General features: G+C 48.6%; 13 protein-coding genes across 14 annotated transcripts; 6 read left to right on the forward strand and 7 right to left on the reverse strand.

Moving 5' to 3' along the window:
* Positions 1–293: 293 nt before the first annotated feature.
* FVEG_17144 (hypothetical protein) lies at positions 294–1,831 on the forward strand (the record flags this gene model as incomplete). The annotated part of the gene is made up of 2 exons (XM_018906414.1): positions 294–351; positions 454–1,831. The coding sequence occupies 2 exons, from the start codon at positions 294–296 to the stop codon at positions 1,710–1,712; spliced, it is 1,317 nt and encodes a 438-aa protein (XP_018759797.1). The 3' UTR covers positions 1,713–1,831.
* FVEG_12002 (hypothetical protein) lies at positions 1,726–6,119 on the reverse strand. Its single transcript, XM_018901331.1, has 6 exons — positions 4,543–6,119; positions 4,115–4,487; positions 3,855–4,062; positions 3,738–3,806; positions 3,648–3,683; positions 1,726–3,599 (listed from the first exon to the last, which is right to left on the reverse strand). Exons 1-6 carry the CDS (start codon positions 6,048–6,050, stop codon positions 1,873–1,875), a joined length of 3,921 nt encoding a protein of 1,306 aa, XP_018759796.1. The 5' UTR covers positions 6,051–6,119; the 3' UTR covers positions 1,726–1,872.
* Positions 6,120–6,818: 699 nt separating this feature from the next.
* FVEG_12001 (hypothetical protein) lies at positions 6,819–8,241 on the forward strand. Its single transcript, XM_018901330.1, has 3 exons — positions 6,819–7,059; positions 7,109–7,246; positions 7,297–8,241. The coding sequence occupies exons 1-3, from the start codon at positions 6,965–6,967 to the stop codon at positions 8,183–8,185; spliced, it is 1,122 nt and encodes a 373-aa protein (XP_018759795.1). The 5' UTR covers positions 6,819–6,964; the 3' UTR covers positions 8,186–8,241.
* A 289-nt stretch (positions 8,242–8,530) lies between these two features.
* Positions 8,531–10,782, forward strand: FVEG_12000 (hypothetical protein). The gene has a single exon (XM_018901329.1). It carries the CDS (start codon positions 8,714–8,716, stop codon positions 10,409–10,411), a length of 1,698 nt encoding a protein of 565 aa, XP_018759794.1. The 5' UTR covers positions 8,531–8,713; the 3' UTR covers positions 10,412–10,782.
* Positions 10,288–12,644, reverse strand: FVEG_11999 (hypothetical protein). The gene is made up of 3 exons (XM_018901328.1): positions 11,433–12,644; positions 10,930–11,386; positions 10,288–10,875 (listed from the first exon to the last, which is right to left on the reverse strand). Exons 1-3 carry the CDS (start codon positions 11,951–11,953, stop codon positions 10,774–10,776), a joined length of 1,080 nt encoding a protein of 359 aa, XP_018759793.1. The 5' UTR covers positions 11,954–12,644; the 3' UTR covers positions 10,288–10,773.
* Positions 12,645–13,428: 784 nt separating this feature from the next.
* Positions 13,429–14,643, reverse strand: FVEG_11998 (hypothetical protein; the record flags this gene model as incomplete). Its single annotated transcript, XM_018901327.1, has 3 exons — positions 13,429–14,382; positions 14,432–14,500; positions 14,551–14,643. The coding sequence occupies 3 exons, from the start codon at positions 14,641–14,643 to the stop codon at positions 13,429–13,431; spliced, it is 1,116 nt and encodes a 371-aa protein (XP_018759792.1).
* A 970-nt stretch (positions 14,644–15,613) lies between these two features.
* On the reverse strand, positions 15,614–16,572 carry FVEG_11997 (hypothetical protein; the record flags this gene model as incomplete). The annotated part of the gene is made up of 2 exons (XM_018901326.1): positions 15,614–16,070; positions 16,121–16,572. 2 exons carry the CDS (start codon positions 16,570–16,572, stop codon positions 15,614–15,616), a joined length of 909 nt encoding a protein of 302 aa, XP_018759791.1.
* Positions 16,573–16,928: 356 nt separating this feature from the next.
* FVEG_11996 (hypothetical protein) lies at positions 16,929–18,285 on the reverse strand. 2 transcript variants are annotated; one of them, XM_018901324.1, is made up of 4 exons: positions 17,633–18,285; positions 17,468–17,575; positions 17,333–17,413; positions 16,929–17,282 (listed from the first exon to the last, which is right to left on the reverse strand). In XM_018901324.1, exons 1-4 carry the CDS (start codon positions 18,131–18,133, stop codon positions 17,196–17,198), a joined length of 777 nt encoding a protein of 258 aa, XP_018759789.1. In that variant the 5' UTR covers positions 18,134–18,285; the 3' UTR covers positions 16,929–17,195. The 2 variants fall into 2 exon arrangements, with proteins under 2 accessions (XP_018759789.1, XP_018759790.1); XM_018901325.1 differs by having other exon boundaries at positions 17,008–17,267; positions 17,633–18,178.
* A 313-nt stretch (positions 18,286–18,598) lies between these two features.
* On the forward strand, positions 18,599–20,923 carry FVEG_11995 (hypothetical protein). The gene is made up of 2 exons (XM_018901323.1): positions 18,599–18,844; positions 18,901–20,923. Exons 1-2 carry the CDS (start codon positions 18,690–18,692, stop codon positions 20,789–20,791), a joined length of 2,046 nt encoding a protein of 681 aa, XP_018759788.1. The 5' UTR covers positions 18,599–18,689; the 3' UTR covers positions 20,792–20,923.
* Positions 20,879–21,974, reverse strand: FVEG_11994 (hypothetical protein; the record flags this gene model as incomplete). Its single annotated transcript, XM_018901322.1, has 3 exons — positions 21,528–21,974; positions 20,982–21,484; positions 20,879–20,926 (listed from the first exon to the last, which is right to left on the reverse strand). Exons 1-3 carry the CDS (start codon positions 21,925–21,927, stop codon positions 20,879–20,881), a joined length of 951 nt encoding a protein of 316 aa, XP_018759787.1. The 5' UTR covers positions 21,928–21,974.
* A 283-nt stretch (positions 21,975–22,257) lies between these two features.
* On the reverse strand, positions 22,258–23,058 carry FVEG_17143 (hypothetical protein; the record flags this gene model as incomplete). The annotated part of the gene is made up of 1 exon (XM_018906413.1): positions 22,258–23,058. The coding sequence occupies one exon, from the start codon at positions 23,056–23,058 to the stop codon at positions 22,258–22,260; it is 801 nt and encodes a 266-aa protein (XP_018759786.1).
* Positions 23,059–24,216: 1,158 nt separating this feature from the next.
* On the forward strand, positions 24,217–25,671 carry FVEG_11993 (hypothetical protein; the record flags this gene model as incomplete). Its single annotated transcript, XM_018901321.1, has 2 exons — positions 24,217–24,668; positions 24,723–25,671. 2 exons carry the CDS (start codon positions 24,217–24,219, stop codon positions 25,669–25,671), a joined length of 1,401 nt encoding a protein of 466 aa, XP_018759785.1.
* A 31-nt stretch (positions 25,672–25,702) lies between these two features.
* Positions 25,703–27,711, forward strand: FVEG_11992 (hypothetical protein; the record flags this gene model as incomplete). The annotated part of the gene is made up of 4 exons (XM_018901320.1): positions 25,703–26,441; positions 26,554–27,094; positions 27,140–27,476; positions 27,523–27,711. The coding sequence occupies 4 exons, from the start codon at positions 25,703–25,705 to the stop codon at positions 27,709–27,711; spliced, it is 1,806 nt and encodes a 601-aa protein (XP_018759784.1).
* Positions 27,712–27,775: the final 64 nt, after the last annotated feature.

A 27,775-nucleotide genomic window follows, 5' to 3' on the forward strand; every position in this document is an offset into this window, starting at 1 on the left:
TGGGAAGCGATCAGATAAGATAAGATTCATTCAGGATGCTATATCTGTCTCGTAATCGCGTCAACTGAGGCTAATCACGAAGAAGTACAGGTGTTGCTCCACATACACCGTTCTGGTTCCAAATCTTTTGCCGTGGCTTCACTTAATTATAAGAAGAATGGTCAATTCACGGCTATTATGCAATGTTGTTGGTTCTGCAAGCGAAGATTAATGTGGGGTCGTCATATGATAAAAATGTCTCTTTGCACCCTGTCCTCTTTGCTTCACAAGTCTCATTGAAAAGTTCAAGAACTATGACTTCTTTGGCGAACCAAAGGCCCTTCTTACAAACTCTTCCTCCAGAGATTCAGAGTCAGATAATATCTCTTCTGGCTGACTCGACTGATTTCAAATCCGTTCATTCACTTCTATTTTCGTGCAAACAACTCTACGCAATTGCACTGCCTTTCTCAGTCCAAACATTCTGCGACATCCCAAGAGATGAACTGCCGAAGAAAGGCTCTGTGGTTCGCTCCCGGATTGTGCAGTTTCTTTCCTACGTTTCGATCGTCAAACCAGAGCTTGCCCGACACGTTCGCACGATCAGACTGTATGATTGGCTGACGGATACCTATCGCTGTGGAACGGTTCATATCGATGCCAATGACATGGTCTTCTATAAAGAACTCATCCTCAAGATATTCTCTGAGGAATTAGGATACCTTTCACATTGGAGAGACAAATGGATTTGGGCTTTGGAAACAGGAATCGAAGAGGCCGCGGTGGATCTTCTGCTTGCTGTTTGCACAGAGGTCAAAGCTTTGACATATGGCCACCCTCGGAATCCAAGTTGTTTCAGCAATGTTCTGGTAGCTGCTACCGGAGCGTTCAGAAAAAAACGTGTGAAACACCCTCCCTGCCAGTTGCTTACCAAGTTGGAGAATGTTAAGCATGAGGCGGAAGCTATCTGGGAAGGACGTGACCCATTCTATAACCACGCACAATGGCTTTTTCGTATCCCTAGTATTCGTTCATACGAATGCGTTGAGGCAAACAGCCCTCAAATGGATGAATTTGACATAGACCCATTGGACGAGAGATGCTCGAACGTTGAATCAATCATCTTACAGGATAGTTGGTGCGTACCTCGAGCCATTTACTCTTTAATTGGGGCTTGTAAGGACCTTAGGAAGTTCACATATACCTGTGATATCAAGAAAAGAAAAGAGTATGATGACTTCGAAGTGGAGGCACGGGATGTCATGGAAGCTCTATTGCCCCATGCAAATAGCCTGGAATATCTTCATCTTGATTTCGCTGAGGCTGGTCGCACTAGATCTCTCCACTTCGGAACAAGAGAACGTCTGTACCTGGGAGTTGAGCTGCGACAGATGCACAAATCGAAAAGCCTTATTCTAGGGTCTCAGAATATCTGTGGGCTTCTAGGTAATGGCACAGGGTATTGTTACACGAGGGATGCATCTATTCAAGCCCCAAGAGTTGTTGAATGTATTCCAGAATACTTGGAGTGTCTGGAGATCCATAGCTGTGGAAGAAACATCCTCAGCCAGCTCGAGGAGTTTCTGGACACTCTCATCTACCCAGATCGGTTTCCCAACTTATCATCTGTCAAGTTCATCTTCAATGAGAAATGGGTGAAAGAAGAAGATATGAATAGCCTTGTTACGAATAGAGATGGTCTATTACTAGAGGTTACTCGGTGTCGGGGATAATAGGAATAGTTGAGCCGATAGGTGGGGAAGTATTGAGAACATAGCTGCCATTTCCTTCATCACTAAAGTCTACATTATTCTATCTATATGCTGTATCTAGCAGGCATTACTCATACTGGAGTGTGAGAATGAGGTTCAGAGATCGACCTAAGTGCGCCGTCTACTCTAAGTCTGGTCTACAAACACCCTTGACCTTATCAATGATATCCGTCCTTCGCTTAACAGGATCGCCCAGCTTGGCAATATCAGAGTCCTTCATTCCACGGCGAATATTTGCGACCTTGGTGATAGTAGCAATGTCGGCAATGGCAAGAGGGGCGAGTATGAGGTCGAATATTGCCAGCGGCGCATTCTTGGGATCGTCAACCACTGTATAGATGTCCACAGCCGAGTTGCCGGCAGCGCCGAGAAGAGCCATGACAGTTCCAATATCTGTCAGTTCAGCAACGCTGCCAACCACCTCTCCTATGACAGGAACGATGAGAAAGATTGCACTAAGAAATGCTAGAATGAAGGCTTTACGTTCTTCCTCAGTGATCTTGTCTGCGATCTGAACAACTGTTCCCATGTTCTCCGTAGCCGAGGCGAGCATCAAGATAGGTAGTGATAAGGAGTCGATCAGTTCCATATCGTCACCAAGGTAGCCATCCAGTTGCAGCGCAGTCAACACCTGGTCTATCTGCGAAGGAAGACCCTTGATCTTATCGAGACCTTTGCTGACTACCTCCTTGGGGTTCGCAACATCAGAAGCAGAGTAGCCGTTGATAAGAGGAACGTTGTAATACATGCCTATAGACCAACAGTCATCACCAGCCTTGGCTGAGGGTGCGCAACTGTTCATCCTGTCGTAGTTTCCCATCTTCGTCTTGGACTTGGGAATACCAGTATTCAACTCGAGGTCAGCGAAGAAACCTGAAGAATTCTTCCAAGTCCAGTAGACAGTCTGCTCGTAAGGGTTGTCGGGCCCGTATCCACGCTTGCTGTAGTTAGGTGGGCAGGGTTCAGACTCATTCACAGTCTTGACAATGAGCTCCTGAGAAGGCTGAACATCGTCCCGCTTGTTAGTGCAACCGAGGACATTGCACTCGTGATAACATTTGCCATCGAAGCAATAATCACAGTATGAATCGGATTTCTTATCAGCATTACAAGCCTTGCAGCAGATGGAAGTCTCCGCAACAGTGCAAGTCGCGTAATCGTTTCCGTGGTCGTCGATGAATCCCAGTAGCGACTGGCTTGCACTGCCCGCCACCGCTTTAGAGTAGATACCAAACTTCTTATCATAACCATCGCTGAGCAGTGTGGTGTAGTTGTTGAGGGTTTCAGTCAGTAGCGCCTTCAGGGTGGTGATGGTGTACTGAGCAACACAGTGCTGGGGAATACTAGAGGCATGGGCATCAAGGTCTTCGAAGGTGCTGTAAGTGGCACTGCAGGCTGCTAGAGGTGTTGTGTCAGGTAGATCATCGTCTCCTTCTGGGTCCAGGTCATCATCTGTGAACTGCTGCAAGTCGACAGCCCAGTCAACTGTTCCACCAAAGTTCAGACCTTGGTAGTGCGCAATCCTGGACTTCTTCGTGGTATCGGACATGTAAGCCACCCAATTGTTGCCGTAAAAGAGGGTGTCAGAGTCACTGGCTTTGTCATAAGCGTAATCGACGCCGGCGCTTGTAGTATTAAGATCCATGATTTCTTCGATCTCGGCGTTAGAGATGTAGCCTGCCGTTTGCGTACAATTACCAGGCGTTGCCCCAGACTTTGGGCCCATGATGTGGCACCCACTGTCGCTCAGTGACTTCTGGCAAGCAGGGCGGCTTGTAAGCCCAAAGGAACGACCGTAGCTTGAGACTCCGACGTTGATCTTACTCGCAGAAACACCAGCCTTCGTAACTATGGATATGTAAGTACGAGAAGACACGGAGAGGACAAAGAACCCACTCATGGCAAGCGCGTAGGTAGTTTCGGTAAGGTTGACTGTGAGTTTATGTCAGTCTGAGGCGCGAGAGCTAAGAAGAGCGTGAGACTCACCATGACTACGGACACAGTTACCAGCAGAGCAACCATCCTGAGCCCAAATGTTCTTGTAATCCCACTGACCTAGTATTGAAGTTAGCCTTTCTCCTCGCTGCAGTCCTGCATGCTTACCGTGAAGATCGTAGGTCATATACACAATATAGTCAACCTCTTTAGCCATATCCGCTATGGGAAATGCCTTGAGGTACCAATAAGACGCAGGCGCAGCAATCGAGATGCTCTTTGATGTCCCGACAGCTTTGCGTAGCTTCTGTAAAAAGGTCAGGTAATTGGGGCCATCTGTCTTCAGGCCTGGTGGGATACCAGGAATATCGGGAGCCTATGGACGCGATTAGCCGCCGGGTTTGTAAAGTACCTGTTTGCAGACTCACACCGGGATACTCCCAATCAATATCGACACCATCCCAACCTTTCTTAAGGTAGGAAGCGATGTTGGCAACAAACTTGTCAACATTGGCTGGGTTCATAGCTGTCCTGAGTGCCTCGAATGTTTTCGGATCTGTTGAGTATCCCCAGCCTCCGAATGAGAGGATCTTCTTATTGGGCAGCGATAAGAAGTCATCAAGCTGCTTGTAGGTGTCATTGACAACAACGTTGTAGCTTTTGTCGAGCGTAGCAAAGCCCCAATGGGCGTGGGTGTAGGTTGTGCCACCGAGATTGATGGCTCGATAATTGAGGCAAGGCCGATCCCAGTTCCACGACTCATAGTATGCGATCTTGATGAAGTCTTTGGGCTTATCCGAACTGCAAACGGTATTAGTGTACTAGCTTCTATAGGCAGGAGTTGAAGGTGACTTACTTGTTTTTGATGTTAATGCCGCAGTTGGATACGCAGCCATTTTTCTTGGGAGGCGCCGTGCCGGGATTGCCAGTTAACCCTTTCTCCGCCGTACAATAATCTGGTGTGATGCCGCATTGTCCCCAAACATCACAGCAAGAGTTCAATGGACAAGGGTTCAAATCCGCTAAGCTCTGGCCTTTCTTGGGAGCCGTAGTTCCAGGTTTAAGAGGGCCACAAACTGCATTGGATACGGGAGCTGGGAGAGGAGGTGTTCCTGTACTCAAGCAGATGTTGATACCAGCGGCGAGGCTCTTGCAGCCGTTCCAGCCCCAAGTGGTCTTGTCGTTAAACTTTTCGATCTGCTCAACGGTGAGACCGTTCCTGTTGGCCAGCAAAGCACAATAGTCACCGGCGTGAACGTTGTAACTGGCACAGCTTCCGTCTTTACCTGGCTTGGGGGTGATGTCGGGTAGATTACCGGCAGTGCAACATACCCTTTGACCAGGTTGTAACGTGGAACAGAGCTTCTTGTTAGGGTTGTACTTCGAGAAGTTGGCAGCTGTAATGCCGCACTTGGAGGCCAATGAACCACATGAGTCACCGCCGATCACGCTGATGGCCTTGCAGGTCGCTCGAGCCTCATGTTTGTGTAAGTGCGCATGTCCATGGGTGTGTTTGTGGCTCCTGGCAGATCGCTTCGTAGCATTTCCATGGCCAATGGAAATAAGAGGGGCCTCGAAGATTTTGACACCCGACAGCTTGGTTGTAGGTTGTCCAGCAGCGAAGCAAGTTCCGTTGCTCCATGATGCAACTGCTTTCTGAACAGAAGCAAGATCCCCCGTTGTATCGATGGCGATACCAAAGGTATAGTCAGCGTTTCTGTCATCGCCACAAAGCTCGGCAATAGCATTCGAAGGTGAAGATGAGTCAAGATGGCTTTTGACCTGATTCAAGATGGAGGGTATGGTACGGCCATTGTCGATAGCGTCACCACTATGAATAGCAACAACAGCGCCTTGGCTATACCCGACGAGGAACTTGGTCTGACAGTGAGTTGAGTTCGACATGTACTGTTCGAGAGTACTCAAAGCGGAGTCCAGATGGGTTGATGAAAGGGTGCTTTCTGAGCTGCTTATGAGCAACTCAAGATCAACCTCCGAACCGTCTGCTGTGATGCAGCTCGTGTCACTGAAGGTGTCTTCGATAGCTCGCTTCCCAGCCGAGGGTACCGATAAAGACAGAGGTGCAGCTTGAGAGTTGCTGCTATCCCCTGCGGCACATGTTCTGAGTTTGATCACCGAAGAAGGGTCATCGAGGGGACTGAAGATTGCAAAGTCCAGCAACATCGGCTCAGCGCATACAGTCAAGCGTTGAGTTGAAGAGTAGACTGTCCAATTCGCCGGAGCACCCTCACAGGATGCTGGGCAAGGTGAAAGTGTAGAGTCAAAGCCATCCTCTGCAGAAACGAGGATAACGAAGACACAAGACAATAAGCCCAAGGCTATTGCCTCAAGTATACGCCGCATATTGAGACGCCAAAAGATGATACAACGAGGAATGGCTATAATTCAATCAGAATAAATCTGAAGCTTAGCTGTACCACGAAGCAAAGTCTCCAAGACTCTGAGGCAGATGTTATACCACGAGAGAATCAATGAGCCCGATCCACATCCTTTCCAACTCAACCCGACCAACACTCATACGAGCTTCTACGCTTTCTCATGTCATCGGCAAGGACAAGCTCCAGAGTTGAAACCCTTGTTAGCCAACAAACAGAAATCCCCTGAGAACTGGGTTGATCCCACGATGCTCCGAGCCGTGTTTTCCTGTGAGCGCTCTTTCCGAGCGCGTACACGGCATGTATTTGCCGAAGATGCAGGTCCCTGCAGATATCATGGGCCAGATACGGATAGCTGAGCACTAGCTACAGGGGTCTTGAGAAAAAACCTAACAAGGACTGTCCACTACCCGCTGAGACCCGTGGCCGGAAGCTTATTCCTAAGCCTCTTGTTGGTCAGACTGATCCACTCGCCTCGGAAGAGCAATGCCTTTTTTATGCATGTTGGTGATGCTTCATGGCCGATTATGGTTGAACATCTAGGTTTAAAACTCAATTTAGATTTGTTTCTGCTCAGCTGCCTTTTTCATCTTGGACCTGAAACATGTAGATGAGCCCTTTTTCAACCAACACATTGAAAGAAGCCGAGTAGCCGAGATAAGTCATCACAGTAGAGGCTCTAAGCCTTTAGAGTAAAATTTCCTTTTTGGCTCACCGTCCTCTAATACCGGTCGCCCTTTCTATGTCTATCGAGATTTGAGAGACATCCTCGGCTGATCGTCTTTCTGGATACTGTTCATTCTCGTCTTTGATACTTTCCCACTTTCTATTGCAACATAACTCCATCAGCAGCTCGCCAGTCCTACTCTTGTAGAGCCCAACATGCGTAGTTACCACTTGAGCATCACGTGTATATGTATCTTGGTACAGCTACTGCCAGCCGCCATCGCTTACGGAGAGCGTGGCATAGCCGAACGGTAGGTGCAGTGATCTTTACAAGACGTTTGCTGAGACGAAAAATCAAAGGATGCTGTACTGGAGCGCATATATTTGCGAAGAGCAAACTAAGATCCTTGACCCGTCTTACGAGTACACGGTTGCGCCGGGATGCGTTACCAAGATTTCTTCGAGGACTCGTTGCACTTTAGACGAATTTTTGCTATAGTGAGTAGCCTACACTTCTTTGAGGCGTTCATACTGACACAGGAACCAAGTTTGTGGGCTCCTAAGCAAGATTCAAACCCTCCAGATACGGAAAGACCTACAAGTATGAAGGTGGAAACTAAGATCACAGACTTACCGGGCAAGTCATTCAACCAATTTGAGGGCGCTATCAACAATGCAATATTCAACACTGGTTTCCCAGTTGATGGCAACGTCGATACCTCAAAGCTTTATCCTGGGGCTACGGACTACTATGATGCGCTTTCAAAGATGGGCAAGCCTATTCAGGCTCTAAGTTCGGAATTTATGAAGCTGAAAGCAAATGATCCGAGCTTGCCAATGAGTAACAACATTAAGAAGCCATGGTTGCTCGGTAAGAACTGCGCAGCCTATGTATTTGCACTTCGGCGGAAGGATATGGATGTGTATCGAGCTACGTTCCTCCGTCAGAAGCTCGGGACACCTCTTGGACTCCATGGTGGTTTCGCTCCTGTATTCACCAACATCAAGACTGCTAAGATGGTTCAAGGAAACACACCGGAGAGTATTCAGGCAATCGATTTTGACGAAACAATTTCTAGCTACATCAAGACGGTTCCAGACATTGAAGCCATACTGAAAGCGGAAAACGACGCTTTTATGAATGTTCAAAGAACGCCTGGGGAGTTCATCAACAAAAACCATCTCAAAGCAGTAGAAGCTGCCAGATCTGCAGTGACTGGTTGCAACTGCGAAACGGTAATTCCACGCGAACTCAAGAAGAGGCAGGAGTCGCGAGGTGTTTTCTTCAGAGCAGTCACAAACTGGAAATGGGAGACAGATCCTGCATCCGTACACTGGGGTGGGCCCAAAGCAGCCAGGTCGAGGAAAATGAGAGCCCAGAGACTCGCAAGAATTGGGATTGAGCCAAAGGCAATTAGTGTCTCATATATGGAATAGAGATGCCTGGATAGATTAGTCAGAAATTGTATCTTCACTGAGTATTTGATCATGAGGCTGGGTTCATGAATGTTCCGATTAATAGTGCTGTGTCGGCGCCGTGTTCAGACTCCCGTAAAAGCCAGATGCAGTTGCGCTTCAGTAAGCGTCCAAGGAGGAAGGTGGGAGGCCACTAAAAGCCTAATAATAAGCGCTGAGGCCCTGATAAGAAACTCAGTGTTGGGTGAGGGTCTATCCGGCTGTTCGGCACTTCAAAGTTAGGTCATGCGCACGAACCCATTATTTATGCAGGGAACGTGCGTGTCTTGATAAATCCCTCTGAAGTCTGAACCAACAGCCAACCAACGTGAATTACAGGCCAATCGGACGTGACAGTATTTCGAAATGGTTTTTCTTTACAATAGCTAAACGCCCCAAGATAATTTGCTTCCTGGCAATATCCATCTCCCCCCATCTTCTCGCGCAATTTCTGGCTTCCTTACTGATATCGAAACACGTTTGTTACTTAACAAACAGACAACTAGCACAATGCGTCCAACTTCTCCCTTTCATCAAGTTAATGAGCTTTCGCTTATTTGCTCCCAAAGTTGGGGTTGTGGTTCTCCTGATCGTTTGGACCAAGAGCTATCTTCAGGAGCTGACCCCAACAATCAGCCAGAGAGAGCCCATGAATTACTCTCTTCTGTTGAGCCACTTTGGGATGCTCGAGATCCACCGCCACAGTTTGAGCGGTATGGAGAGCAGTTTCAGCCTCCTCTTTACTGTGCTGCCAACACATTCTCCAGCAAGCCAGTGTTCAAGAATGAAAGACTGAAAATGATTGTTTCCCTTCTTCGGCATGGATCCGACCCGTTTCTTGAATTTCCGCAAGCTCTACGCAGTCCCAGACATTCCTCTAGAAGCAGAGCGCCGTTCCCGGGTGAGGACCCTCCACGAACTCCAGTTGCAGACTACCGCCTTGGAATCAATAGCCTAGAAGAGTCGTTGGAAGAGGATGATCGTCCGCACTTTTCAGATGATGAGTGGGAGAGTGAGGAACCAACGCCTGTTTGGGGTGCTCGGCATCTCATACATGCCATCATCGAGGATGGGATTTGGCTGAAGCCTTTGATGGACTATCCCGGCTTTCTGGAATCTTTAGACCTTGAACATCGTGATCCCCAAGGACGTACACTCCTGCTCAGTGCGTGTCGAAGTGCAGCTGGAGCCGACATACTTGCGGGGACCGCTTTGGTGGATGTTGATTGGAGGGCGGAAAAAGGAGAAGCAGGCCAGAAGTTCTTTCCAAGTTGGGATCGATTTTTGGGGCCGACTGAGTCAGACTTCTCAGAGCCAGGCTCGGAATCTTTGATTGAAGTATTTCTCCGGCTTGGAGCGGACCCTCTCGCGGTAGACAATCAAGGCAAAAACGCGTTGCATCACCTCCTCGTCGAAGTCAGTAATGATCGAGATGCGGATTTACCCATAGTTCGGCGTTCTTTACGCATCTTTTCGTCGAGATACCAGTCTTTGGTCGACCAACCTGATCACCATGGAACATATCCACTACACGCAGCTCTTCGGCGGATGCGCCTCCATCCCCTAGCTGAAAGCCGTTACCCCCTTGTCATGGCAGAGCCTCTTGGGTGTGTCGAGGATCTTATAAGAGCTGGCGCTGATCCTCGGGCCAAAGACAAAAAGGGCAATACCGCGCTGCATTACTTAGCTGATGACGATTTGACTGCCATCTGGTACGGGACAGAAAAGCGACGATTGTTCTATGACCTGTTAAAGATAGCGTTCGGCGATGATATAAATATGCGAAACAACGCTGGAAAGACTGTGGCAGAGCTCATATTGGACGATAATGGCCATATGGACGACGATAAGTCAAATGCTTTTCACTCTTCTGACGAGGACGAGGATCAAGATCTCCGAACTTGGCTAGACGTCGATACTGATGTTCTCGAGGCTTTGGACGAGGCCGGCTATGATTGGAAGGCCAAGACGTCAGAAGGTGGAAACCTATTACACATTGTTGCGCGATCTGGGCTCGACCAGCGCAGATTGGTTTTGAGGAGTCGATTTCTGGTGCAAAAGGGAATCGATGCAAATGAACCAGATGCAGATGGTTGGACAGCGAGGAAAATCGCAGTGCATTACAAGTTGAACAAGGTCGGGTTCTATGCGGAGCTTGAAAGGCTGGAACAGGGTGAGGTTGAGGAGTACTGGAGGACATGGAGTTAACTAAGTCCTGTGTGCCGGGATAAGCTCTCGGCCGCAAGCCTCAACTGCAAATAACCCATCTAGATAACAACTCAAACAATGTAGGAGGACATTGTGAAGATGATTATCCATCTCGCATCGACTAGCTCAAACATGCAGCAAAGGGAAATATGAATATGAAAAAACGAGTCATGGCCATGCGTCATATCAAGAAAAATATGTTTATACTCGGGTTTATTCAGTCGTACATTCCACCAACTCCACCCCGATACACTGACGTCCGTCCTTGGCCATATTCACCTTAACTAAACTCCTCAAGCACCAACTGCCAACAAACCAGCCATCAATAAACCTTGATCACATTATACTCTTCGGTAGATATTCTAAGCAGCAACCTTTAGGACGCATCGTCCAGCGAGTTGGCCAGTAGAAAGTTTTTTGATCCATTGATCAAGATCTTCAAGCTTTCCCTTGGAAAGAATTGGCTATAAAATGTTAGAATACTCGTATTAAGTTCTTTCCCTCTTGGCGAAACTTACTCGAACGAGACCTCTAGCAGTGAAGTCCAGAGCTTCCTCAACATCCTTCATACTACCAGTAACACTTCCCACGATCTTCAGTCGTCGAAGAGCAACCGCCATTGGAGGTGCACCAGCAATGACAGTTGGGTCTTGAGGAAGACCAACAGCCACAGCAGTACCATTAGGACGGAGGTAGTTAGGGGCAGTCTCGTACGCCGCTCGCGTCGCAGCTGTGATGATGACACCGTGAGCGCCGTATTTCGTGATCTTCATAACCTCGGCAGTGATATCTTTTGTTGTCTTGAAGTCAATGAAAACTTCAGCACCAAGCTTGAGGCATAGATCTCGCTTTTCGTCACCGCCGTCAATAGCGATGACTCGCATGCCCATAGCTTTGGCGTATTGGATGCAGAAATGGCCGAGACCACCTCCAGCACCAGGGATGACTAGCCATTGGCCTGGTGTGACTCCAGATCTTAAAGCTGTTAGTATTTTGTGTTATAGCAGGTGTTTTGACATACCGTTTGCAAGCTGTGTATGCTGTCACGCCTCCGCACATAATCGGTCCAGCCTCCTCATCAGAAACACCATCTGGGATTTTTGAAGTATATCTTCCATCCGCAATAACATATTCCTGGAACGTCCCCGCGACGGAGAATCCGCTGTTGGTCTGGTTAGGGCAGTGAACCTCATCGGTACCAGACCTGCAAAAGTCGCATTCGCCACAAGTGCTAGCAATCCACTTCACACCAGCCCGATCACCGATCTTCCACCTATTCTCCATACCTTCACCAACAGCCACGACATTGCCGGCTCCTTCATGTCCAGCGATGCCTTTGGACGTATCCATCATGCTGACGCCAAAGTCCTTCCATTCATTGTGTAGGAGAGACTTGTCAGAGCCGCAGAGGCCAGTCCATGTGACCTTGACGAGGATTTGACCCGGGCCTGGCTTTTCAACGTCGACTGTGCGGATGGGAGCTGTTGCTTCTGGGCCAAGTCCTTGACGGACTGCTGCTCGTTGCTGAGAAGGGATTGACATTATGAGTTAAAGGTGATATGAAATCGAAGGAGATTGTTCCAAAGGTTCTGGAGTTGAGATATCTGTAAAGACAGGAGCGAGGATGCTGAGCTTTTATATCATTCGACTACCGATCGGTCCACCCAAACAATGTCAGGCAACATTCCATGCGGGCATGATTCCGCAAAATCTTTCGAAGTAGGGCAGAAACAGGGTGATTGTTGGTCTGATGGTGAGGGGTCGAATGAGGTGACACGAAGTGGATCCCAAACTGTGTCTGCTATCTGCATCTCAACTATTCGAGTAACAAATCTGGCAAAGAGCAACGGACAAGAGGAGCTTGTCTGTTTCTGTGATTGCTTTGACTTGTCGCTTTGACATCATATATCCCCGTTGGCCCGGCATGCATGTCGAAGGATCGATGCGGGGAAGTTGAAACGGCAAATGTGATCAAGTTTCGAGGAGGAGATGTCACCTGACAGAGGGGGAACTCGAGTCAGGAAAAACTAGTCAGAGCTGATGTGCAGATCTGGAAACTGAGATCTAGTTGAAAGTTTGAAGGGCAAACAGGTAAGATTGAGTTTATTGTAGATCGTATTTGTCGCTAAAATGCTCGTGGGATATGAACAAGCATGAAACATGGCGTCGTACGAATGCCACGCTGCAGGGATATGCTTGGCAGCAAAGATTTCTCAATATGATGTCGGCACCGATAACGTTGCCGCATAAATCTAAAGGACAGTTCGAGAAAGATCAAAGCTTTTCGACACGTCACAAGTTCCATGGCCTGATATCTCGCAAGAGCGTGGTTGGGGCGAAGAACAGACGATCTCAACAAGGATCGACGGTTCGAGTGGGGGTTTTAAACGCGGAACAAAATCCGGGGATCACAAGGAGATCTGGGGAAATGAGAAAAACCCAAGAGTCCGATCTCTGCTTTTTGCTTTCTATTGGCTCAAGTTCATTTGTAGGATGCGCTTAGACGTAGCTACCGTTGTCAAAAACGTGTTGAGGCTCGGGTGTGTATCCCCGCTATTACCGTGTTCTGAGACCGAGGCCTCTTTCGGCCCGTTGGCGAGCGGCTATGTCTCTCGCACCTGATCTGTGCTGTAGGAGCCCTTTGCCATCTAGGGTATTATCTACCCGGATGCAATCGATAGGATTTGGAAAACCCTCAACGCGGATCAAGTCGGCTATGTTAATGAAATTTATCTAGACTTTCGCTTCTGGCTTGTGCCCGAAGAGATGAACCAAGAGGCTCAAGCAATGGCGCAATCCATGGAAGATCGGGAAATGCAAAAGATACAAGCTGAATTTGCTGAAAACATGCGAGGGAGGCCGGGAGGCAGGTTCAGAGGGAGGCTTAATTACTAGTACATATAACTACACTACACCAGGAGCCAATCTATCATCCCAAGCCTGCCGCCGGTGTCCTGCACCAGTCAATTCAAGTATCATACCAGAGTGATCCCTCTTGCAACTTTAATACGAGTCATCTAGTTGTTACCGGCACCGGCCGCTGCACCGGCTCCTGCTCCTCCTGTCAGGCGCTCAAGAATGCTGCCGAGTAGACCTCCGGCACCACCGGCGCCAGCAGCATTGCCACCTTGAGCAGCGTCGCCTCCTGCGGCAGCATCTCCACCAGCAGCGGCGCCATCGTTGTTACCAGCGTTGCCCTTGTTTCCATTGGCAGCACCACCGTTGTTACCAGCGCCGTCGTTGGCGTTACCGTTGTTGTTTCCGTTACCTCCGTTCTGAGCATTACCCCCGTTGGCAGCATCATTACCGTTGTTTTGGTCAGCGTTGCCATTGTTGCCGTTCCCATTATCGTTGTTTCCGTTGTTGCCACCCCTGTTTCGTCCCCTTCCATTCCCCCTGCCGTTGCCGTTATCAACGGTGACCGTAGCGGTGACAGTAACAGTAGCTTCGGCAGCAGCAGTGTCGGTAGCAGCAGGGGCTTCAGTAACGGCAGCAGTATCGCTGGCAGCAGGTGTCTCGCCGGCAGCACCTGTAGGGGTAGCTGCAGGAGTCTCCTGGCCAGGAGTGTTGACAGCATCAGTCTGGCCCGGGGGGAGAAGCTGGCCGGGACCAAGAGATCGGGTGACGACGGTCTCGTTGGCGATGCGGCTCTGGATGGCACCGACATCAGTGGCTATGTCGGTGGCGGCGCCAGTGGCTGTGTCGACGCCGGTAGCAAGGGACTCGGTGGCAGTAGCTTGATCGCCCTGGTTTCCTCCGTTGTTTTGGTTTCCTCCATTGCCATTACCCTGACCGTTGCCGTTGCCCTGACCATTGCCTTGGCCGTTGTCATTGTTGCCATTTCTACCACCTCGGCCTTGTCTGCCACCGCCATTTTGTCCGTCCTGGCCGTCCTGGTTATCTTGTGCGTTCTCGTTGCCACCCTGTTGCTGGTTCTGCTGACCACCACCACCTAGCACCAAGATCTCGGGCTGCTCATGTCAGCTATGGATAACTATGCATCAGATCGTATGTACTTACCGATCGAGGTTCGATGAGTCCAATCACTGGCACGCCAGAGACTGGTAGAGCTGCAGAAGCCATCAAGGCCTAGAAAGTCATCAGCTAGACTGTAGTGCGGGTGAAGATAAGATACATACAGCGAACTTTCCAGCCAGTGCTGGAGTCGGCCTTCTGTCACCCGACAGGGCCTGGGCTGCGAGAGCACCGATAACGATGTTGGAGAAATACATGGTGAGTATTGTCAAAGGGTTGTGTTTAAACAATTAAGGAAAAAAAGCTGCCCGGCAGTTATTGATTCGAAAAAGGCACCAGTCCGAAAAGAGAAGAGAAATCGTCGCGTCAAGCGAATCTTGATAGTCAGAAAAATGAGAGGTGAGTGTGGATGACGAGAAATATGTTTGGCGGGAACAGACCAGTCTTCTTATACATGTATTTCCCAGATCCCACTACAACCCTCCAAAACAGGATCTCAAAATAGATTCCAACCAAAAGCTTAACTTCGGAAACTTTGCTGATACACCAAACGCCAAGAATGGACTTCTTCCCCAGATGCTGATACAGGTCTCAAACTTGGGATCGACTGTTAAGCTTTCCCTTGGCGGAATCGCTGATCTATAGTGGAGTTGCGAATCGACGACTAGGGATGTCAAGTTTGGAGTTTGGTTTCATTGGTAATAAATTTGTTCGGTTGAAACGTTGCCGAATGCCGTGCTGGTTTGTTTCATGTATACGATCACATAGTCAGTTTTGGGTGAGGTGGCCCCTGAGGGGTTACTACACCAGCTGTGTCAGATTGCTACCGGATAAGAATGGACCGTGTCAGAGCCTATAATCCTGGTTTTGTGAATCCAATTGAGCACATCATTCGCCCATCTTATTGCGCCACGATCAAATCGATTAAGGTTGTTTCCCGAGTAGGCATTAGCTGCGAGTTCTAGCCTCTAAAAAGGCCGCGTCATTGAGTGGACGTCACATCGCGCATGTTACAGAAACCCTGGAAATTTTCAGAGCCGAGCTTCATCAATGTCTCAAGGTAGCATATCTCGATAATAGGGTATAAGATTAAGAAAAACATAAGCTGTGAACGTAAATTCTTAAATGCGATTGGGTTGTCCGTAAACATCTGCCCTGGATTAAAACGAATGTTACTTCTCGGCGGCCGAAACCAAAATCATCAAGCTGGAGAAACATAACCATATATCATAGGAGCATGCCCATACCAGCCAAGATACCCAGAGTCAATCCAAGAACACTCACAACTCCATTTCCAGGAGTCTTGGTGGGAGCAGCATTTCCATCACTACCCTCACTATCGCCGTCATCTCCATCATCATTCTCATCAACATCACCATCATCCTCCTCCGCTTCATCTAGATCAGACTGCTGGTGAACCAAAGGCACAGCAGGCACCCAGGTAGCAACAACAAGCTCAGATGAATATCGTGAATGAGTGATCAGTCTATCATCTTCATGTGTCGAAGCTGGTGCTGACTGAACGTCGAAAGAAAGCAATGGCTTTGTCAACGAAGCGCCATCCACACTCGTGACAGTTATCACTTCCACGGGCGCCGGGCTGTAGCACATGGATGAATAGTTAAATTCACTCATTGGACCGACCGTCGAGAAACAGTTTCCTTGGGGGTCTGCCACGTAATCACTTGAACTGTCAGTCTAGGTCTCTATGCAAAAATACGTGTTCCAACATACCTCGGGCAGCACAAGGCAATCGTCTCTGAGACATTCATAATTTGGCCCCAGAAGTCAGAAGGCTCAAGTGGTTGAGCCTCAAAGGTAGCTGTCCGTAATGGACGTGAAAAAACACCGGATGCGCTGAGGGATGAGTCTCCGTCTTTGACCAGATTTCCGGCGGTAGTCCAACCAGATGGACAGGCTATGCCGGGCGAGTAATAATGATACCATACCCGATCCAACGGCGTCGTCACACTTCGCAGCGAATCATAAGATTTCCCATTGGGCATGCAGCTGCCACGATTTTTGATGCCGCATGTCGGTTGGCCCCAGAATTCGTTTGGTGCGCTTCCGTTGACGATGACATGATGATCCGTGCCAGTTGCACAGGCTGACGGGGCTGTAAAGGTTGTGGTCAATGGACCCAGGTTGTGGGCAGTAACACCAAAGAACTCTGTCGAAGTGGGCATATTGCTTTAAGCTCGCTCACTATACTTTGTAACGGCACAAAGAAGCTGAAGAATGACTCTGTAACGCGATATGCGGGGGCTTTTGTGTTTGGGGACATACGCCAAGGGGAATCATCGTCATTGTTGCTGGGCATTTTCTATGTCACGCGACAATTCGCCAAGAGTGATAGGCTTCAGCTTTGTTGGTTAGTATCATTCCTTTTGTGACAGGCGCAGAGTGATTGTACAGTGACAATCACTCTTGGCGAATCCTCAATGTGGGTGATTGAGCAAACGGCCCCCAACATATACATCATTCCTGGCTCAACGGCCGTCATTTCCAAGGAATCAACATTCAATTCCAAGGCAGACGTTAATCAGACCATGTTAGCCTATGTAGGCATTTCCCAATTGAAGTAAATATACAGAAATTTGGCATCGGAGGTAAAGAATTGGTTGTGGTTAAATGAGGTTGGATTTGAAGACTACCCTGTATGTGCAGATTGAACCAAGCTTGGTGCGTAGGATTTAAGCATCGGGAGTAATCCACGAATTGAGAAATCGCCGAGCGTCATCCTCGGATCCGCCCCATCTTTCCAACCGATCATTTTCATATCTCATTTTACTCCATACGTTCCGCAAGTCTAGATAGAAAACCCGGCATCAATGACAACATTAGATCCAGTCACGGATTCCGATTTGATGAGCAAGATAATCTGTTCCGCGACGTCCTTTGGTAATTAGTACTTTTCCAATGGCGTGATAGTTTCAGCATGCGAACCTCAACTTTGGCGATCTGCTTGAGTAGAGTCTTTTCTCGTGCATCGTCGATCTTTGATTGCGGCATATTGGCAATCCAATTCTGGAAAATCAAGTTGATCAATACCGCCAGATACATTGAGCTTGCATAACTTACTGTCTCCATGAAGCTGGGGGACACAGAGTTGACACGAATTGATGGCGCCATAACTGTTGCCAAAGTCTTTGCTAGATGGATTTGCGCAGCTTTGGTAACAGAATATGCCTGTGTCAACGATTTAGCTCCATCTCCTCGTACATGGGGGATTGCTAAATAACTCACGATTGAACTTCCGCTAGGCTTAACTCCCGCGACAGAAGTAGTCATAACAAATGCACCTTTAGCCTCTTCCAGATATTTCTTCACTGCGTGACAGAGGAACATGTGCGACTTGACATTGGCCGCATAGCAGCGATCCCAAACTTCCTCATCAACGTTATCGTCAATGTCGTGGAAATTCGCAAATCTGGTCCATCCAGCATTTGACACCACGGCATCAATCCTCCCCATGGAAAGTACCGTCTGGTTGACCAACTCTTGAATGCCTGCCTTGTTGGTCACATCAGCCTTTATCTTCAAACATCGCGGTCCAGTATCCGGCGAGAAACATTTCGAAGCTAGTTCGTTCAGGTGTACGAAAGCATCGTGGCCTCGTTCTTCATTGTTGGCGTAATTGATGACCACTGAGGCGCCTGCTTGGATCAACTTCTCCGCCACACAGAGACCGAGACCAGATGTGCCGGCTGTTACGAGAACAACCGAACCATGAAGAGAGCGAGTCATGATTTAGTGACTGTAGACGATGGCTGAGTGGATGATTGATGAATGTGAGGCATGGGTTGGATTGGTGAGACAAGCACGGGGTAGCTCCACATCACGGAGGCTCATCTCCAACCATTGACGCGGGAGACCGGTTTCGGAATCAAGGAGGCGAGCCAACCCACAGTCTCAATCTGCTTCATGATAAGTAATTTCGACATTTTGGGACGGTTGACATTATTATTGGCTCCAATTGCGTCAATAATCTCTACAAAGGCTACACCACCTTATCTTTTACCGCCGAAGGACCATGCCACTATCCCCGTCTAATGCCCGCTCTCGGCTCTCCGCTCAGAAGCCGACACTAACCATGTCAGCCTAGGGGAGGAAAGAAAACACAGAACCTCGATCCTAAGTGACAAAAAGACTTAGGTAAAATAATCTAGGCTTAGGATAAATTTTGATGAGCTTATTTTGTCACTCCACATTAAGGTTTGCTGTTTTCTTGCCCCCTGAGGGTCAGCCTCCCAGCTCTGATTCACCGGTTCCGATTTCTCCTCAATCCACTCACCTGCCAACCATGGACCCGACACCTCAAAAGTCCCAACACGACAAACGCCGTCGCCAGCAGCGAAAAGCATGTGATTTATGTCGCCGCCGCAAAGTCCGCTGCGACATAGTAGACCGGCCATCAGGCCCATGCTCTGTCTGTGAAAAGTCCGGGTTTGAATGCCGGTACGGCTCCGACGCGCCCTGGTGCGAATGAAAATGATAAGCTGATGACGGTATAGGTCCACGGCGAAATGGGCTGTCGCGAGAAGAAGTTCGGCGGTTGATAGAAATGTATATGATCGCGATACACTGGGCAGATCACCAGGAGTATCGCAGCCGGATCCGGATGCCGGAGCCGTTGAGCGGGATGATCATCTTTCGATGCTCGGACCCGAGGCTTCATCTGCATCTGAGCGGCGTGATAAGACATCGAATGATGCGTCTCGCTCAGATGGCCAAGAGAAGCTGGCTCGGGAGGGATTAGCGAGGTTCTTTAAGCATGGTATCGGTGCTGCGGCTTGGGCTGTTTTTGCATCGACAAAGAGCTTTCGCATCGCATACGTCGGCACGGCTGTGTCGAACCTGGTTCATCTCGTTGACTTACATCGTTCTTTCAGACAGCCTTATTCTTCAATTCTTGGCGACCAACGACCTTTGTCTGCGCCTACTGGGCCGGATACTCATGGATCGTTTCAAGAATCTGCAGATGGAAGCACCAGCAGCGATAGGATAGGCGGAAAGCCATTGCATTACCCATACCCTCCTATCAGACAAGTCAAGTCATGGAAACCCACACCAAACTCATGGGTGACTCAAGACTTGGTTACGGAGGTATCGTCCTTTCCAGCGCAAGAGGTCCGTGATGCGTTGGTGCAAGCGTATTTCGATCACATCCACCCATTTCTGCCCATCGTGTCAAAGCCCGAATTCCTCGCTCGATACCGCACGCCTGATAATCCTCCACCACTCCTACTCTTCCAGTCAGTTCTCATGGCAGGTGCTCACGCATGCGCTCATCCCCTCGTCGCCACTGATCGCCATGCCGTCCAAAACAGACTGTTTAGAAGAGCTAGTATGCTATACCATATGCGACACGAATCAGACAGAATGCATCTTCTCCAAGCAGCAGCCTTGTTCACATGGCACATAGGCGATGGTGATACAGTTGCCGGTGGACCGTGGTACTGGGCTGGAATCGCTGTACGAATAGGTACTGGTCTTGGCGCCCACCGGAGAAGCTCTCAACTACCATCCACAGAGATGGCGCAATATCGCCGGTGTTGGTGGTCTGCCTTCTTTTGCGAAGTGTTTTCTTCATTGGAGACTGGAAGACCTTGTGCAGTGAGAGCGGAGGATATAGATCAGCTGCCGCTTCAGCAGGAGGACATCACTGATACACCGAGCAATGACCCAACAATCGCCGAACCGGGAGTCAGTCCGGACTTTTTGAACCATCTAGTTGATCTGGCTTACATCGGCCTCGACGTCATTGCACTCAACGCACCCGTGCGAGATCGTCTCATAGACGTAGCATCAATCGACGCGCGTCTCGGTCTATGGTCCCTCCGCTCAGGTATATCCACCGTCGCAGAAGACGATGACTCATGGACGTGCCATCTTCGAATGCACTACAATCTCCTCCTTCTCCACCTCCACCGGAATCTCCTTGAACAAAGCAGCCAGTCAATCTGCTCAGCAGCCGCCCAAGCAATTGTTACATCGCTCGAAAAACTTACAGCACGCGATGAACTTCGGCAGTGTCACTTTACGTCCGTCAGCGCGGTGACAGCAGCTGGTATACAGTTTGCTGGTGAGATTCGGGCGGCTGTGGCCTCACAGACATTTTTAGTCGCAATTAATGCACTTGAAAGGTTATCGAGACTCTTGAGGTCAACAATATTACTGGCGAGACACTGGCCTAATGCGGAGGCTGTACATAGCGTCTTTGAGGAACTGCATCGTGAGTATGAGACGCTTGTTACGCAAAGATTGCAGGGTGAACAAGTTATGGTGCCGGAGAGTCCGCCTGATTGGAATAGATTGCTTGGAGGGGAGGGATTGCATCAGTTTAGCAACTTCACATCGGATCAGGATTGGATGAACATTAATAGCTGGACGGACTTGTTATAGGCTCCAGCATAGTACATAGTTGAGCATCAAAAAGTTAAACTAGTGGTTCATTCCATGGTCAGCTTGTTGACATATTGAACCAGTGAATCAAAAGATGGCTACGCCATTTGGCGGACTAGCCACACCTCCAGGAACCTAATACGTATCAGACCTTCAGCTCAACTATACAGCGGGAAGCAACGAAACTTACCTTGAGCGGCATGCTCGAAAAGAAGAAAGACCATCTCCCTCGTTTCTCACACTCTTCACTCAAAGCTTCCAGGTCAAACAACTCCCCAATCGGCATCCCCCAACCTGCCAACAACCACTCATGCAGAAAAAAATCCGTGTTCTGGCAAGGCCATGCTTCCATACTGGGTTGGTCTCCAGCAACTGCTGCAAAGTCTTGTTCCCAAAGCCATCGGAGTGTATCGTTTGAAGACTCGACCCCATGAGCTGGCGGGACTTTGTAATCTGCTAATGTCTTGCACTCATCGTCGGAGAGCTTGTCATAGGCTCGAACCCATCCTGTGCGGATGAACAGAATGTCGCCTTGTTGGAATGTTGTTCCTTGGCTTTTGGCAACTTCTTTTAGTGCTGAAACGGTGATTGACTTTGTTTCGAAGGGGGTCAGGGCGATGTTGTTCTTATCTGCCCAAGATGCATAGTCGAGTAGTACTCCACGTCCAACGATACCACCTCGCTCAGCCCAAGCTACCCACGTCAGTAATTTCTACTTAGAACGAGGATAGCTTACAATGAATGCCATTGACATCCGAAGATAAAAGATCATCAAGGCTCTTCCCATTGAACCAGAGCTTCTCCTTCTGATAGGCATAATGCCTGAACCCATCCCACTGCGAGCTACTCTGTGTATTAAACGTCAGAGTATCATCATTCACAGCACGAGGAGCTTTGGTAGTGATTTCATGCTTGAACGGTGCACGGCCGAAACATGGTCGCGACATTCGATTGAGAGGCCAATCAGTAGAAACTCGAACGCCATGGCGAATCTCTGATGCCGCTTTTGCTATGATTTCTGGGGTCAAGAGATTTAACATGCCGCACTCGTCGTTGTCACCAAAAAGACCCCAGGCATTGCCGGGAGGACCATCTTTGCGGAGGGGGAGGGAGTCGAAGGATGGTTTGGATGACATTGTCAGTTTCTGGTAAAAGTTAAAATGGTCGAGGTTGTTGATGTTGGCGTTGGCGTTGACTTCACATCAAGACCCCGCCTTTTGAGGGGAACCGCGGCAAGAAACCCGAACATCAAGTTGATCGAAATGCGCTTTGTCATCAGTGCAGAAGAAAACGAGTTCTACGCCTATGAATTTTATTGTATCATGGTTTTAATTCACAAGCCCTTCATCATCTCGATATCGTATGGCAGCCCTCAATTCCATCGGGCTATGGAATCAATAACCTCAGATCCCTTGCAGGTGCCATATCTGTCCCTACACCAACCTATTATCCTCCGACCCCCAGTATTACTGCGCACGTTGCAATAGAGTAGCCCTCTCAGCAACCTTGACCGATCTCACCCGCCTCATCTCCTCCTGCCTCCTCTGCTTGCTCTTATCCCTATAACACATGGTGATAAGAGTACAAGCACAGATGAGTATAAGTGACGAGAAAACAGAAGCTATAATGATACCAGCTGTACCAACTTCATTCTGAAGTTCCATGCAGATCGTAACTCCATTACTGGACTGTGTCGTGCATATAAGACCTGGAGAACATGTGCTCGAGGTGATGTTCGCAGCATAACACGTTAACGTGGTCATTCCTGTTGTTTCACAGATGGTGCTGCTCTTGACGGTCGTGCTGTAGCAGGAGGCGCCGGGTTCCGTGGAGGTTGAGGTTGTGCTTGTCGATGATGCTATGCTTGAGGTTGACGTTGAGGTGCTGGTTGTTGACGACACAGAGCTTTCTTCTGTAGTTGATGCATCTGTCGTCGATGCAGTTGTTTCGAGCGTGGTGCTTTTGGCTTCATCTTTAGTAGTAGAAGCCAATGAGGTATCTTTGGTCGCCGTGCTAGTAGCGTCTGCTGAAGTGTCGGTATCCGCCGAACTGCTGTCTTGACGCGGGATCAATCGATGAAAGTCCAGCTTCACGAGTCCATCGTCTTGTAGTTTTGCTTGCCACACTGAATTAAAGGAGGATGACGAGGCGCCATCTGGTGAAGCGGGACCCTTGATAAGGCGATTCTCTGAGCGTTCGACCCGGATACCATGAGCGTACACAAGGGAGCTGGCGCCTAGGGCCCAGATAAACGATGAAGCAAGCATTGTGGGGATGAAACGACCGTATTGTAGTGGTGTTGTTGAATAGTTGCTTCATGCATTCTAGATGATACTTCTCTTCATATCTTATAGTCAACCAGAGCGCAGGCTGAGACGCAAACCGTTCATCTTTATCTAAGTATAGTACCCGCATGAGGCTCATCCTTCGTTTTTCGTATGTTTCTACTACAAGCTTAAACTACCTTTACGCGTCCTATTATAAGAGCGTGCTGCGCATTCCCTAGCGCCCCTTGACGCGGCGGCAATTGCGTCGTCTACTTCCGCGCCGCTTAGTAACTTGGTGCCAACTGAGATCAAGGGTAGCAAAAAAAGATAAGAAAATTATAATAGGATACTAAAAATAATGGCTCACACTTCTTATGAGTTTTGCCCTGAGTTTGTTTTTGTCTTTATATCAACCAAGTTTAATGTGTTGCGTTTTCTATCCTCCAGGGGATCTCGTGTCGGAATGTGGGCGGCTATCAGCGATCATCCAGGATGCAACTAATTTTACTGTAACGGCCCATCTGCCGTGCGTCATCAGGACATCAAGAGAGGCGCAGGTGAATTTTTCATGGCAGAGCGGAACATGGCTCCGAGTTAATATCATGCTGCTGTTTTTCGGCCTTTAGGGCTGATTGCGCTATAACATGCCGAGCCTTGAACGTCTCAAAGAGATGCGAACATGCGTCATATTTACAGCCGTATATCCGGCACGGAAAGACTCCACAGAAGAAACTTTGAAGAATAACAGGGACTTTGCTTTCGCTTGGGAGTAAGTTATTATTAGAAAAAGGGTAACCACTTGTCAAAAACTCTCAGGTGGTACGATCATCAAAAGATGTACCGCAAGGTCAGAGATCAAGTGGTACTTTTGAGCAGACAAATCGAAGGCAGGCCTCTTGCGTAGCACATGAATTAGACACTGTACTACCATTTTAAAATATAATGAGCTTCTAGCCATAGTACTATAGAGAACAAAATGTTTTATTGAATGCCACAAGGCTTTAGTCCTATTGGAATCCGAGTTGGGGACTCGGTTTGCCTCTTTGGGGCGCAGGAGCGGCATTCCCAATTGGAGCATAATGTCACCCCGCACCAAGAGTTCAGCTGTGGCTCGCTCCATTTTTCAACCCAACCTTCGCGCCAGATCGTCTCGGATGGATGGATCCATTATCTATCGCATCAGGCGCTGCCGGCCTCGCTATCAGCTGTTCCACAATAGGCAAGACGCTATACACCTGGATAGAAGATACTGTCGAGGTCGACGAGAATGTCTCCAACTTGTTGGAGGAGGTCTCGATTCTGTCGCGAGTCCTAGACTCCGTCAGCAACGCCTCAGGCCGGGTCCCGCAAGCTGTTGTAGCCGAGATCGATCCTGGTAATGCCCTCTGGGGTAGGATTAGTGCCACCCTTGATGATATCAAGAACACGTTCAACAAGCTCAACCAGCTAATGGCTGAGCTTGAGAAAACAAACCGCTTTAGCCGAGGGATCTTGCGCAAGCCAACCAAGCAAATCAAGTTTAGCCTGCGGTCTAAAGATATCACTATTTATAAGGCCAGAATCAAGTCATGTAACACTGCAATGACTAGTGCTTTTCAGATGATCAATGTGTAAGTCATGGTATAGTGGTAATCGGGGTCTGAGGTGATTGCTAACGTGGATAGATGCCTCCTAATCCACAGTAATTCCTCTCAAGAGTCGGTGTTCAAGGCCCTCTCCGGAATTAAGTCCCAGCTGAGGTATGTTGAGGTTGCTCTGCATACAAATAGCTCCGCAAACCCAGGCCCTTCCAGTGGACGCGAAGAGGACGATCGGGCCACCCAAAACCTGCGACAGTTTGTTCAGGTGGCAGAGAACTTCCATTCAAGCGCCAGTACCATTTTGAGAGAGGGCCCTAGGTCCACTGTCTGGGGAGGAAGTATCTTGGGCGATCCTTTGACAGAAGCACAAACATCAATGATCGAGAGATGGATACCTCCGCCCGTTAACGAAGAGCCACGTTCTCCTATCGACACCGACTCGGACAGCGAGACTGAGTTTGCTAGAAGGATCGAAGAACTAGCGGTCAAGAATGAGGCGGATGGTGATCACGCAAAGGCAGAACAGTTCTACAGGGGTGCCATCGAGCATGGCGAATCGAGTTCGAGACCTGTAAACGACATGACTACTATGGAGATACGACTAGCATATGCATGCATGCGGCAGGAAAAGTGGACAGAAGCAGACGAGATAATATCTCCAATCGCGTTTGAGAGAAAGACAAATGATGTACTCGTGTATCATGGCATGCACGCCTTGGCCCTTGCTTATCTTGATGACTCCAGGCTTGAGGAAGCCGAAAAGTTTTGCAAGCGTGCTCTTTGGGGTAAGAGAAAAGTTCTCGGCAAGGATCATTGGAGGTGCTGGGAGACCCTGAGTTTGCTTGTGCATATCTGCACAGCGAGTAACAAGATGATGGAAGTAGAGGTCCATCAAAGCTTTATCCCTAGCCACGCGACTATTGCGACTGATCAAGGAGCCTTGGCCTATCTGGATCGCTCGGTTGGGAGCTTGAATAGACCAAGTCACGATAGTGACGCGGTCTCACAAAGTCGGGCAGCCATTAGACTTTGATCAGGAGTATCCTCAGAGCCAAGCATACACTATGGCAGCTCCTGAACCAGTCCCCTCTGCAGGTAGATTTCAGTACCCCAAAACCTTCGGTTCTCAGTGCACAAGTCCACCAACGCAGAATAGCTATCAAGCGATGATTCAACATCCGACACAAAGTAGGCAAACAAGGTCAAACGGAGAGTCGTCTTCAAGCCCTGCCATCTCTCGAAAGGCTATCGGACACTCGGACCTCATCTTACCAACCATGCGTCACCCCCAATGCATGGGGCCAACCGCTCAACTACAACAACAACAACAGCATCCAAGGACAAGCACCAATCTATCATATACCCGCAGTAACAACCTAGCCAGATTTGAACTTCTGGATGCGCTCAATGCCCAATGGCGTAATCACTCTGGCGCGGGTACTCGGATCAGAGGGTGGAAGGATGATCTTATCAAAGAGAACGAGCAGTTCATCATAAACTACTTCAATTCTCGACCACCAAGTGCCAGAACAGCTCCTGTGGCTTATTCACTACCACCAACTACCCATTCAACAACAGAAGATCGACAGCCCATGCAAAGTGCCAACAATTACGAACCCCATGGTTATCAATCCCGCCCACCACCATCGCCATATAGCATAGCACCTGTGCCTACGCCTGAACCCCAATATCAGATTTTTGTGTCAATCGACTTCATGAACATAGACGGTGCCAGTACTAAGGTTGCATACGTTGTCAACGACCTTAAGAACCCGATATCAGCGCTACTCACGGAGTGGCCTGGTACTGGCTCTTACAGCAAATCATGGGCAAGTCATCCATTAGAAGCGCACTGAATGATATCTAATTTCCTAGGTTCCCACTGTCATTTATTATGATCAGTACAATAAGGTAGTTGGCTGGGGCCATGACATCACTAACTCCCCTTCGACTGGACATCCGAAGCCAGGCGTCCAGAAGGTTTCAGGTCTACCCCTGCTCTTGGTCAAAGAGACAGAAGAGTCAATTCAGCTGCCTGAAACCCCCTCTGGCCTCAACGCTATAGATGTCTCAGCCGATTTCCTTTATGAGGTGAGGCGTGCCATTGGAACTCAATTGCAGCAACACATAGGAAACAAATTCTCGGAGAACGAGCAGAGGATCCATTGGATTCTCACCTGGCCAGACATCTGGGCAGATAAGGATAAAACGATATGGAAACGTGTTCTTCAAAGAGCTGGATATATAAGAGATGAAAGTGATACACGCGTGTCATTCGTCAGTCAAGCTGAAGCATCAATACACGCCGCGATGTCAAGATCTTCTCTTAGCAAAGAACTGCAGAATCCATTTATCTTTGCTCACTTTGGGAACAAGGCAGTACACATGTATTGCTGTATGCTTCTGAAAGCACCGCCTTTTTTTGCTTCTTGGCTTATGTCGAGTAAGAATCTGGGGTGAGTTCTTTTTGCCTCTTTGCTACACTGTCTAAATGTTCCCAGGCCTGCTCTGATAGCACAAAGCTTTGCCAGAATAGTTCGGACTAGAGTCCTCCGCATGCGACTTCCCAAGCAGTCCAGAATAGTTAACAAAGTGTTTACAAAGTGTGTCAGTGATTTTAAGGGACGCATCATGTCAGGGTTCAGAAACAATGGGCAAGAATGGGATATCGATGTTGCAATCAAAGCAGAATTCCCGGAAGCGGGGATCAAGGGAGGCTTTATGACTTACACAAATGACGAAATCTTGTCTTGCTTCCAGCCCGTCTTGGATGACATGGTGGCCATGATGGTTTATATAACAAGCGACACTCTTGTTAACTCTAACTTTCTTATTGAGGTATATTTGGGTATTCGTTTCCTATTTACATGCTGATTTTCAATAGGGGATTGTACTTGGAGGTGAATTCTGTACATCGGAGTACTTGCTACGGGAAATCAAGCTGAAACTACCCGAGAACCTCCGAGACAAGGTCTATCCGCCTATGGAGCCTGCAACACAAGTTGTGACAGGCGCTGCCCATTTGGCATTATCTCGTTACTTGGCTAGAGGCCAGGAATATGTTCAGTCATGACAAATAGACATGCCTAGCACATATGCTATGTATCTGAGCCTATTAGAGAAATGAGATATGGTTA

Source organism: Fusarium verticillioides, chromosome 4 (assembly GCF_000149555.1).
Source record: "Fusarium verticillioides 7600 chromosome 4, whole genome shotgun sequence".
NCBI classification, from domain to species: domain Eukaryota; kingdom Fungi; phylum Ascomycota; class Sordariomycetes; order Hypocreales; family Nectriaceae; genus Fusarium; species Fusarium verticillioides.

What these genes read in the sequence shown, in the direction of transcription:
- FVEG_12001 (XM_018901330.1), top strand. Translation starts at nt 6,965, where the DNA reads ATGCGTAGTTACCACTTGAGCATCACGTGTATATGTATCTTGGTACAG. An exon ending in GAGCGTGGCATAGCCGAACG is followed by an intron (nt 7,060 to 7,108) that starts GTAGGTGCAGTG and finishes GAAAAATCAAAG; the next exon opens with GATGCTGTACTGGAGCGCAT. An exon ending in TTAGACGAATTTTTGCTATA is followed by an intron (nt 7,247 to 7,296) that starts GTGAGTAGCCTA and finishes ACAGGAACCAAG; the next exon opens with TTTGTGGGCTCCTAAGCAAG.
- FVEG_11995 (XM_018901323.1), top strand. Translation starts at nt 18,690, where the DNA reads ATGGACCCGACACCTCAAAAGTCCCAACACGACAAACGCCGTCGCCAG. An exon ending in AAGTCCGGGTTTGAATGCCG is followed by an intron (nt 18,845 to 18,900) that starts GTACGGCTCCGA and finishes ATGACGGTATAG; the next exon opens with GTCCACGGCGAAATGGGCTG.
- FVEG_11996 (XM_018901324.1), bottom strand. Translation starts at nt 18,133, where the DNA reads ATGACTCGCTCTCTTCATGGTTCGGTTGTTCTCGTAACAGCCGGCACA. An exon ending in AGCCTAGCGGAAGTTCAATC is followed by an intron (nt 17,576 to 17,632) that starts GTGAGTTATTTA and finishes TCGTTGACACAG; the next exon opens with GCATATTCTGTTACCAAAGC. An exon ending in CCCCCAGCTTCATGGAGACA is followed by an intron (nt 17,414 to 17,467) that starts GTAAGTTATGCA and finishes TTGATTTTCCAG; the next exon opens with AATTGGATTGCCAATATGCC.
- FVEG_11999 (XM_018901328.1), bottom strand. Translation starts at nt 11,953, where the DNA reads ATGTCAATCCCTTCTCAGCAACGAGCAGCAGTCCGTCAAGGACTTGGC. An exon ending in GCATACACAGCTTGCAAACG is followed by an intron (nt 11,387 to 11,432) that starts GTATGTCAAAAC and finishes AACAGCTTTAAG; the next exon opens with ATCTGGAGTCACACCAGGCC. An exon ending in CTGCTAGAGGTCTCGTTCGA is followed by an intron (nt 10,876 to 10,929) that starts GTAAGTTTCGCC and finishes AACATTTTATAG; the next exon opens with CCAATTCTTTCCAAGGGAAA.
- FVEG_12002 (XM_018901331.1), bottom strand. Translation starts at nt 6,050, where the DNA reads ATGCGGCGTATACTTGAGGCAATAGCCTTGGGCTTATTGTCTTGTGTC. An exon ending in TAACTGTGTCCGTAGTCATG is followed by an intron (nt 3,684 to 3,737) that starts GTGAGTCTCACG and finishes ATAAACTCACAG; the next exon opens with TCAACCTTACCGAAACTACC. An exon ending in TACCTACGCGCTTGCCATGA is followed by an intron (nt 3,600 to 3,647) that starts GTGGGTTCTTTG and finishes ACATATCCATAG; the next exon opens with TTACGAAGGCTGGTGTTTCT.
- FVEG_12000 (XM_018901329.1), top strand. Translation starts at nt 8,714, where the DNA reads ATGCGTCCAACTTCTCCCTTTCATCAAGTTAATGAGCTTTCGCTTATT.